The sequence below is a fragment of the Athene noctua genome, chromosome 7 (assembly GCF_965140245.1).
Source record: "Athene noctua chromosome 7, bAthNoc1.hap1.1, whole genome shotgun sequence".
NCBI lineage: Eukaryota > Metazoa > Chordata > Aves > Strigiformes > Strigidae > Athene > Athene noctua.
The window spans coordinates 16,914,387-16,925,795 of record NC_134043.1 but is presented as its reverse complement, the minus strand read 5'-3'; the positions used below and the strand labels follow the sequence as shown (position 1 = coordinate 16,925,795).

At 46.7% G+C, this 11,409-nt stretch overlaps 1 protein-coding gene across 2 annotated transcripts in view; it reads left to right on the top strand.

Annotated features, from left to right (window-relative positions):
- Positions 1 to 737: 737 nt before the first annotated feature.
- Positions 738 to 11,409, top strand: part of MARCHF4 (membrane associated ring-CH-type finger 4) — a 110,993-nt gene continuing 100,321 nt past the window's right edge. For both annotated transcript variants that reach the window (XM_074910924.1, XM_074910923.1), the window contains exon 1: positions 738 to 2,009. In XM_074910924.1, coding sequence (XP_074767025.1) covers positions 1,527 to 2,009 — 483 coding nt within the window. In that variant the 5' untranslated portion in view covers positions 738 to 1,526. The remainder of the gene's footprint in view (positions 2,010 to 11,409) is intronic.

Below are 11,409 nucleotides of genomic sequence, written 5' to 3'. Positions count from 1 at the left end.
CCGGATGGGAGAGCGGAGAGGAGGCTGCTGCTGAGGGAGAAAGGCACACAGGCACACACCAGCTCGATGATGCCAAAGCGGTAGGAGCCGCACGAAAAATAAGCCATGCTGCCCCGTGTGTCTGGCGCATTGTGCTCCATCCGAGCCTTTTAGGAGGAAGAAGAGAATTATCTGCTCCGATTTTTTTTTTTTTTCCTGCCAGCGAGAGTGCGACAGACTTGAGATGGTTGAATGTCAATGCCTGTGAGAGAGAACAACAGTCAGAGGAGGAGGAGGACAGAAGGGGAGGAAAATGAAGGTGGGGACGGTGGTGGAGAGAAAGAAGGAGCCTCGTCCAATGCATCAAAAGGAGGTCCCTGCAATTGCTGATAGAGCCCTGGCCGCCTCGCCATCCACAATGGTCTGTACAAGCTGCCAATGCGTTTGATGACGTTCCTGTTTTGTGAAAGGAGGAAGGGAAACGTGACCATGTAAGATCCACGTTTCCCCGGTCAATTGCATGCGAAGAATAGATCCGATTTCGACGGGTTTTTTGGGTCCAGGATGGTAACACCTTAGGGAATAATACAGCCGCCTTCCCTCACCAATTTCGCTCTGATTTTTTTTGGTGTGGTCCAGACAGCTGCTGGAATAGAGGAGGTCAGAATATATAAATATATATATATAAAATATATATGATATATTATATATATATTATATATATATTAAAATATATTTATCTCAGTACATCTGGGATTAAGCTCATTGAATACTAATTATTTCTTTCAGGACTTTTAATATTTACTATGAAATCTTTTAAAGGCAACGCTAAAATCTGAAGCCACCTGGGAGTACAGTGTTGGAAACGTGGGGTGTTTTCCCACAAACAATGTGAAGGTCTTTTTTGTCAAAGAGGCAATTTTGATAACAACAACAGCTACCAATTTTGCATTTTGATAGCCAGACCGGCTGCTATTTTGTCTGGGTGCACACCGGGTCTTGTGTGATCGGGTTTTATTTTTTAATTGAAAAAAAAAAATTAAAAAATAGAAGAAAAAGGAAAATTACTTGAGATGCCAAATACTGTCGAGAGAACCATATTCTTCCTCCTCCCCACACCCACCGGAGACGTGGACCCTTCTTTTTTACAGGCTTAGGAGTTGCGAGAGCCGATCAGAGGCTTTCTCCCCAGCCCGCCGCCCGCGCCCCCGGACCCTCGGGCGTGGGAGATTTATTTCCTCCTCCCGCTGATTTCTAAACAAACTTGTGGAGGGGGGGTAAGAATCCCCCAGGAGCGCAGAGTCGGGTGGGGTTTTTTTGTGTTTGTTTTTTAAAATTATTTTTAATTGTCATCCTCGCCGGATTTCAGCTGGCTGCCGGGGCTTTCACCCCCTCGCCCTCCGGCTCTGCTTTTGTCCTTTCCCCTCCGGCCAGCGCAGCTTCCCCCCCCCAGGCGCTGAGGCCGCAGCGGAGCCCCCCCGGCCGCGGGGCGCCCGGCTCCTGCCCTCTTCTTTCCCACCCCGTCCCCGCCTGCCAAGGAAAGGCACATGTTAATACCACCCGGCGCGGTCATTTTCTGCTACTGCTGCTGCGGGCTCCTCCGTCCGAGACAGATGTTGCGAAACCAAGGCCTCCTCAAGTGCCGCTGCCGCATGCTCTTCAATGACCTGAAGGTCTTCCTGCTGCGGAGACCCCCCGCGCCGCCGCCGCCCTCCCCGCCGCCGCCGCTCCCCATGCCCGGCGGCGCAGAGGCGGCGGCGGGCGGCCCGGCGGGGGCCGCACCGCCCGGGGGCCGCGGGACCGGCTGGCGGGCGGCGGCGGCGGGCGGCGGCGGCGGCGGCGGAGCGGGCAGCCCGGCCGCCGAGGAGTGGGGCAGCCCCGCCGGGGAGCCGCCCGCCTCCCTGCCCAGCAGCACCTCCTCGGATGACTTCGGCAAGGGCAAGGCCGAGGACCGCTACTCGCTGGGCAGCAGCGTCGACAGCGGCATCCGCACCCCGCTCTGCAGGATCTGCTTCCAGGGGCCCGAGCAGGTGAGCCCGCAACGGCGCTGGGGCGGGGGGGGGCTCGCAGCGACGGGCCGCGGCGGGAGCCCGGCTCGCCCCACGGCGGCAGCTGGGGCCTGCCGCTCGCAGGGCTCTCCCCGCTGCCCGCAACGGGACTCCAGACGCCCTGCCCAGGCCCCGGGCTCCTGGATTTTGCGCCTCGGCGGTGTTTCCCGGGGAGGTGCGGGGTGGACGCCCGCTCCGTCCCTCCGCCGCCCGGCAGCCTTGCCCCGGGCCCCTGCCCGCCTCAGAGCCGCGCAGCCGTGGCACGGCAGGGACGCGCGGATTCCTTCGCGGAGCAGAGCGCATCTCGGCCGGGGGGGGGGGGACTTTTTGTCGCCTTGTGGGTATCCAGTTGCAGTGATCCCAGAAGCGATGCAAAGGACGCGTTTAATGCGCTGTCTGCTTTTAAAAATGCAACTTCGGTCTGTGTAAACACGTGGCGGGAGGCAGCCCCACCTCATCAGTGGCTCCCAGGGGACGGCTAGTAGGAGCTCTGCAGGTTTGCCGCTGCTCCCACGCTCCCGGTTGCACTGGCTGGAGGAGCAAAACCGCTGGTTACAGTGGCACCTGCTGAAGCTGCAGCCATGAGGTGCTCCTTGGTGCAACTGAGATTAGGCCAGTGAAGTTTCCTTCCACTGCACAGGAGAATGAAACAAATGCAATCTCGCTGGCACACAAGTTGCCACCCTTGGGTGTTATTCTCCTTATTTAATGACAACGAAAAGCAGTTTCAGGCTGGCAACTTCGTCACAGTGATATACACAGCAATGTTTGTACCTAACGTGACACAGCTGCAGGCGGTAAGGAAGGCTGCAGACCTTTGCTTGTAGGATCATGCCTGGATATACAGATAGCCTTTATTACTCAGGATAGTGCTCTTACTGTGATAATAAGGGATCCTCGCACAAGAAAGGGTTGCAAGGTTTGACTTGGCTGATACCTAGTTTCATTCTAGGCACAGATCCTGGCACATGATATGTTGAAGTCTGGAGCAAAACAGGTTTTGCCCCATGTTTTCTTTCCCCTCCGTGGACTTGTGTGCTCTGCTGCGGAAAGCCGGCGCTCGTCTGAGAGTGACCATGCTCTGGCACATGTCCTGCCTGTCCCAAGGCTGCCCACATCTGTAATGCAGTGATCATGCCTTTCTTTGTGTCAGTCCGAGGATGGTGGTGATGGGGCAGGGAGGTAGGGAATGGGCTCCCATACTTCTTTAGGAGAAGCAGGGCCTGCCACCAGCTCATCTGAATATCCACACCCCTGCTGGATGTCATATCAAGGGTCTCGTAGATCAGAGCTCAGTGCTCAATGGACTGTAGCCTTCTTTAATGGTTTATGCAGCTGCCTGGTAGCTGTGAGACACAATTTTCACCATAGGCTTTTAGATGGGGGTGGGGGAGATTATTCTTTTCTGGAGATGCTGTATGCCTTCCTCATCTGACTGTCTCCTCCCCGTCTCTTCTAAAAGTTGGAAGCCATGCAACTTGCTCTCAGGGAATTTGCATTATTCCACAGTTCTAGTACTCTTCCCTGGCTTGCCATTCTGCCTGTGTACACGAGATGTAGTGCCTGCAAGATTGGCTTATGTGTCTGAGCAAGTACAGCCTAAGCAGAATTAAAATAGAGGTAACTCACTTCCTTGGAGAACATTAATGCTCAAAAATAATTGGATGCTAATTTTCACACTGAAAACCTGTGTAGGTTGCATTGTAAAAGTGAGACTATTTGCTGACCATCTGCCAGCCTACCTGAGTGAGAAGCTGAGCAGACGTGACTGGCATCTAATTGAGTTTCACCAGGATTTCTCTTTTTTGCTTCTCACAGTTTCTGACCAATATAATAAAACACTTACAGCTGGATTCTGACACTCGTCCTTGAGCAGTTACCTTATTCCACAAATAATTTTTTCTTTACTAGCATGGCTGGAGGAGTATGTGAAACCCTTTGCCCTGCAGCAGCTGGGAAGCACACATCATTATGGAGGCCCAAACTGTGGGGTTTTAACGCACAGCCAGACCATGACATAGCTTCCTAGAAGTACAGTTCAGAATAACTGAGAGCTGGATCAGTGCAGCTGATGTCAAGACCTGCAGTTTGGTTTATTTGGCCCTTACATCAGTAAAACTCCAACAGGGCTAAATCCAAATTCCTTGTTCTTTTTTATTATGGTGGTTATTACCGGTTTAGCCTTTATTTCCCATTCGTTTTCCAATGCAACAGCTGAGCAAAGACCCATCACGTTTTGGACCCCCACAACTATAAATTCTGTACCACCCTTGCCAAGATCATAATGAAAATTTTCCACTTGGAAACAAAATATAATTGCTAGTTCCTTACATTGCAGATTAATAACAATGATAGATATAAACAGTATTTTATTTACCTGTCAGAAGCATCTGAAACTGCTGCAGCTGTGGGCAAATTCGCAGGGCTGCATCACAGTACCAAGAACAAAAGCCTTCATTATAAATTGACTGTTAGGCGCTCTAAGCTTATTTACCCAGATAAAATGACAGTGAGTCTCCAAAAGATGTTTTAATCCTGATTTGATTTAAAAAAAAAAAAATACAACAGCCAAAAAGGTTTCTTACTAATCTGGCTTTGCATGTAGATTTTATTTAATATCTAATGCAAACCAAAATCGGTAGTGATTTTTCACTTTAAATTTATGATTGCCCAACACGCATGATACTCCAGGCTACTGAATTGCTTATATCTTAAGCTCCTCATGTTTGCTTGTGGCTCTTAGCAGTAAGCTGATTCTTTAATTTAAAAATGTGGTGAGGACCATAGGAAAGAGTAAAGCTCATTATTGTGAAACTGTTCTGATCCTTGCATGTTACGTGAGAGAAACTAAGGATGCAGATGAGAAAGAGTGGATCTCATGGCCAGGTGATCACAGCATCTGGACTCCTGTTTTGAGGACATGAAGAGCAAGCTCTGGTCAGGTCTGGCAGTTGAAAGACGCAACTGCTTTTGTTGAAATTGAGGGCTTAACATCGTGAAAGCTGATGGGCTGAACTCTTGATAATGACATTGCCTTTCAGGGACATGCTCGGCATTTTCAAAGATTTCACTGAGCGAGCGTCCTGCACCATTGTGTCAGCCAATTCTGAGACCCTGGATTGAATGACAAAGCTCTGGGGAGAAAGTGAGAAAGAAAGATGCTGGAGTATTTTCTTCTGTTTTGGTTAATGCTCAGTGTTTGCAGAATTTTGTCTGCTTTCCTGGATCTCTGACAATGTTCTGCAAGAGAAAGAAACTAAGACGAGCTCCACTCTCACAAATGTTTCATGGTGCTTGGTGTGGATCCAAGTTGAAAGCAAGTCATGGAGAACAGCAGGAAAAGACATGTGTGAAAAGTCCTTCCACATCAGCAGAGAAACTGTTTGTCCATGTCGCAAGGTGTTAACAGTATGGCAGGGTTTAGGAGCTAGCTGTGGGGCAGGGTTTAGGAGTGCGGCAGAGTTGGTGCTGACTGTGCTGAAAATAAATATAAAAGTGTCCTTAAATAAAACTGAGATGATTTGGAAATCAGTGTGTCCCAAGGATTGCTTGTTGAATTGACAGAGCATGCGTACCTCTTTCTTACCTGTCAGTTTCTGTCTGCATTTCTCTATTTTTCTGTTCTAGGGAAAAATGCTGTAAAGATGGAGATTTGAAAAGTCAGTGCAGATAGGATCAGTTGGCTAAGGAGGATCAGAGAGAACAGACTGTGGACTCTTTTGCCTGCAGGCTGCTAGCTTGGACTTACTTCAGTTTTCAGCAGCAATGTTTAGAAATAGACTATTCTTCCCACTAAAGTCTCCTCCAGCTTTTAAGGACACCAATTCATTAATATGAGAACATGAAGACCTTCAAGGAAATTGGAAGGAAAGACAACTTACAATGGATATTAAGACGTGCGTTTATATGTGATACGTCATAAGGCTGTGGAGCTTGTTGTTGCAGGACATTAGCAGGACAAAGAACTTGACCAAGTTTAATAAAAGATTGTAAAGCCATTAAGGATATCTAGAGTCATCGCAATTAATGATAACACTTCTGAAAGTAAAATTCATGCTTCAGGTCTGAAGTTAATCTAGAGATCAAGGTAACATTGAAGAGGAGCAGAGCCCTGGGGCTGTTTTCCAACCCCACAGCTCACCAGCCCCTTGTGCATGGCCAGTGAGATCTGCCTCTCCAGGTGCATGTCTGGATTTCACGAACATGTAATGTACTGTCTTCAGCATGTAGGCACCTGTCATGCTCAGGACCTCTTTAGAGCTAAGGAGGCCCTAAATTACTTGGTCTGGATTAATACACCATTCTTGAGGACCCTGTGTAGGATCAGTGGATGATCAGTACCTTTGAATGGCTGGTCATTAGAATGCATTGCTTGAAGTAACAAGTCTGAATCTCAACCTCGTTCCTGTTACAAATACAGAAACAGACAAAAGTCGTCAGCTTCCTGCCTGGTAGTGTCTGCAGAGAAGGCGTGAACTAAGCCAGGAAATACCACCACTCTACAGATTGGTCACTCAGCAGTGCAGGGCAGTGGAGGAAGTCCCTGGGATGTTCCATTTCTGATTTACGATGTCATGAAATAGAGCAGTATCAGGTACCTCTTTTCTAGAGTGAGACAAAGAGGAAAAGAGGTAGCCTGTGGGAGAATTCAGGGCACGAGCATCATAATAAATGAGTGGAAGAAGAAACAGCTATGCAGCCAGTATCACAAGCATGTCCAAAGCCAGGGAAACTTGGGAAGGGGGATGCTGGTGTTTGGTGGAGTCTACCCAAACTGACTAGACCATCAGGACAGTTTTTAAACATGTTGAATCACATAAAGACTGTGCAGGCTTCCCATCCATGTCCTTTTCATAGGTGTCTTCCCACAAGATTCATTTAGAAGAATTCATGTTAGAAGGAGAATCATTTATAGGAAAACAGCCAGTCCTCCTAAAATTGAACACTGAGAGATGCTGGGATGCAGCCCTTTAGATTCCAATCTGTATATTGTAATTTACGACAGAAAGGGAGGGATGATGCTTTCCGTGACACTCAGTCCACGCCTCTGCCTTCTCATCTTTGAGTCTTAACGCCTCTATAGCTAACTCTACTGTTTCATCTGTCCCAGGATCAAATCTATACTGTGCAGACAGAACATTTTTGGATTCAGCAAAAGCTTTGCTTTAACCATCAACTGAGTGGAGCCTAGGATGTCATCTATGTTAGATTTAGACTGTTGCCGCAGAGTTGATTGGCAAAGTTCCCATTAACTTCAGCAGCCAAAGGGTAGTCATCCAGTAGCAGGGACTTGACCCCTGTATTTCAGTAATGTGCATGCAGCAGGGTTTCTATAAATAGTGGCGGCCAGTAATCCCATTGACTTTTAATTGCTTCAGGAGACAGGGTTTTCACCTTTTGTGCATGCTGAAACTCTGATGCCTGACCCATTTGTTTCAGTGCCACTAGCTAGCCTGAGGAGCAGTTTTTCTTTTCTTTCAATTTTCCCCATATAAAAGGCTTCATGAAGGAACTTGTCTGTGTTTGTGTCACTGTTTCTTAAATATACATTTCAGGCTATGATTAACAGTGGCTGATGTCAGTTAGTGACAGAACAAGCAATGCAAAAGCATGTAGCTCCATTGTTTGCATCTGTAGAGTCACTGTTATTTCCACAAAGGCAACACTTGCTGCTGGAAGGGCTCTGTTCATACAAAAATGAATTGCATTCAGGTTGTCTTTCAAGCAAAAATTCATTCCCAGCGAGAGCCTCCTCTGTGTCAGCCTTTTGCTCACATTGGTATTTTTCCATTCAAGGTTGTCCCAGTCCAGAAGTCAGAAATATGGTTGTGCCAAAAATCTGTGATGCTGTGTGTCCTATGTTTTCATCACTCCTAGGCCTGGAGTAAGACTGTAATCGTTATTGCTCTATATCTGTGGCCACCCCATCTCTTTTATTAGCTCATTGCTAAAGGAATAAAGCCATGTGATAGTGTTAGCTGTTAGAGTTTATGCTCATCAGCCCTGCTCTAAACCGATTGGCCAATCTCAGCCAGATTTGGCAGGGAGTGGAGATCTGAAAGACATTAAATTCCTGAAAGTTTCATGAAAACTGGCTGGGTGAAGAAGAGAAAACCTAGAAACAGAGCTTCAGCTGGAGCAAAAGCTTTAACAGGAGTGTGTATCTCATTAGACCAAAAAAAAAAAAAAAAACCAACATGATACGGTTTCCATGGGAAACCAGACTCAAATAATACTCACAGAGTAGCTTGTTAACTTTTTAATCTTTCTCCTTTTCCTTTGTCAGTCAGGGTTACTTTCCTAAAATGAACTGCTTGATGCTGAAGACTTTTTAAGCTTCCCCCATCTTTTCACAACTGACCTTTTATCCTTTTCTGATTTATCACTGGTTACAGTAGAATAGATGACATTGTTGGCAGTGGAGAATGATGAGTGATGACTTTCTTCTGGTGAGGAAAAAAACAGCTAGACCCAGAAACCTATGTAGATAATAAATGGGCTGTCCTCATGTCCTTCTATGAAAAGTGATGAGATAAGGCAAAATATTGGTGGGCACACTGGTTCCAGTGACAGGGCTCAGACCTGAAATCCTCACACATCTTTTCTTCTGTCATTTCTTCTTCTTTACACTCTTTGGTGGTTTTCTCTTACCACCTCTTCCTTCTCTTCTTCTTGGCCAAAGTCAATTGACATGTTAGACCTTGGTCCCACCCATCCTATCTGGCTCTACTCTGCAGAGGTTCTCCTATAGACTATGTACCATCTTATCCAAGCACCCTCTGTTTGCATCCTCAACGCTGGTGGCATCACTCACAACAGTCGCACAAGTTTAACCTGCTTCACTGGGTGGGAGTGAGGGGAAGGATGGTACAGAGTGCGAGAATGATAAGCAGAAATATGTTCTACAAGTTGTTTTATTCTTTCCTTGTGGTTGTAGGACAAACCAGGCTGTGCTTGTGGAAAACTGTGTAAACTCTATGGAGGATGCATATTTCAATCTTTAACGGATTCCTGAGAAAGTTTTGTCTCCTGTGTAGAAGAACTTTGCAAGGAAATTCCATTATGGTTGGAGAATAGGACTGTCAGCCATACTTTTTACCATAAAGTCACAGACATTTTAGACCGGCAGGTCCACATATAAAACAACTTTGCAGAACAGGAGAGAGAAAATGAACTTGATATTCCACCAGTTTGGGAGTCCAGAGGCAGCTACTGGCCTTGTTGGGTCCCATTTTGCCATGTTGCTCTTAGCAGAAGATTACCAAGGCTTGCTTGACTGACAGTGTGTTTATGTTTAAGGTCATTTTTTCCATGCAAAAAAATATGTGTCATTAGCTAAGAGATCCATGCAAGAAGCACCTTTGAAGTTTGTGGAGCATTGAGCACTTGGAGTTGTTTGCCCTCATTGGATGCAGACAGTCCTGTAGCTGCAGCCTCTGTGAAGTTGTTCCCTGTGATTACCATTGTAACCTCTGGTACTATGTGGATTTAGCTTCTGTTACTTAATCCATACACTGATTATGACCAAGCACTGAGCAATGCCCAGGTCTCAAGAGATCAGTTAGGCCACCCATCCAAAATCCTGACAGAGGCTGATCTAACCAGTTCTTATGGGTGATCACGGCTGGAGTCTCCATCTTTCCTGCTGCACTCCATTTCTTCTTGCCCTGCCCCTTAGAAATACAGCAGATTATTTTTAGCATTTGCTTTTTTCCAGGCAGTAAGTATTTGAAGGTATTGTCCAGTAGTCGCATGTAAATATAGCAAAATTTCATTCTCTGAGGACTTTACAAGTTCAGGTGACAACTGAAGTCATGACACTCCCTTTTCTTCTCTAGGCCAAACAATACCTATTGTATCTTTGCTCTTATGACATCTTTTCTAGACCTCTAATCATCCTTGGTGTTATCCTCTGTACTCTCATCAAATGGTCTGTATTTTGCTTTAAATGCACTGTCTAAAGTTGGAAACAATTCTCCAGCTGAGTCCTTGTCAGTGCTGAGCAGTGCAGGAAGGTTTTAAATCCTGTTTAACAGATGAAAGATGCCATCCATTCCACAGTGGTATTTGCCTTATTTATTTATTTATTTGTGGAACAGCAGAAGATTATTGATCGTTACTCAACTCATGATCCCATATAACCTCCATGTCCTTCAGAACTGCTTCCTGGCCAGTCCTCCTCCATTCTTGCTCTGTGCAGTTGGCATTACTGCCTTGGTGGAAGAGTTGTACTTGGTCCAACTGAATTGCATTCTTTTTTTCCCAGTCCTCTCCTCTGTAGTATCAGCCCCTTGAAGGTGGGCCTTCAGATGTAGTAAGCATTAACTCTATTCAATTTTCCATGCCATTAATGCCTTGAGCTCTTCTGCCTTGACTCCTGAGAAGAGTTGGGAGGGAAAGGCTGGAGGAGTGGCTGTGCCTTTCTTTAAGGATCCCTTGGCTGCCAGAGATGAGACTTATGGCTGGGGCTGGACCTGACACTGCTCACTTATGGCCATGTGGAAGAGGAGAGAAGGGCTCCTCGTTATTTCAGTTCAGGTGTCTGCTCTGCCCATAATTAAAGCCACTCTCAGAAAGGCTGAATATAACATTTCCTGACAATTGCAGGCCTTCAGCCAGTCCTGCCTGAAATGTTGCCCCTACCACCCATTTTTCTTCTGCTTCTTCTATCACTTTATCATTGATGGGGTGGCTCACATTTCCTCCACAATCCCCTAATGGGGTCCCACAAAGCTCCTTTCTCCTTGTCCTTACCATCTTTATCCAGCTCATCCATTGGCTCCATTATGTCAGGCTGGCTCTGCAGGCTTGATTTGCTTCAGTCCAACCCCAGATCTCCTGTCTCACAGACATCTGTTACTGAATGCTCTGGTATCAGCTGAAATTTCTTGTATCCATCATCTTCTTCCATGTCCATCTTTTTTCTGCCTTCCTTTCGTGCTAGCACTGTCACTCAGGGCATTAACTTCACCCTCAGCTTGAGCTTCTTCCTCTCACTTCCCAGGTGTGTGTTCATGTTGTGCAGTGATCTTTGTTTCCTTTCTTTTGCATTGCACAGATCCTCATTTCTTGCCTTCATTTCCATGATACCTTCTTCTCCACCTTCCCAGCACAGGCATTGCCCTGCTTCAGTTGAGTCAAAGCCAAGTTGTGAAGATCACTTCTTTAACTGGTATTTTGGTGGAAGACGTGGTTTCCCTGGGAATTTCTGTGTGCAACTCCCCTCCCATCAGTGTTTCTTGTCCTTACCCAGGTAGATCCTGTACAGGTTTTTATTCCAATTCCCTGTCTTCGAGAGAGCCAAGAAGGCTCCATGGATGGATCTGATGAAGACGTAACATAGAGCATTGGCATGCAGGAATACTGCTGACACTTCGCCCAC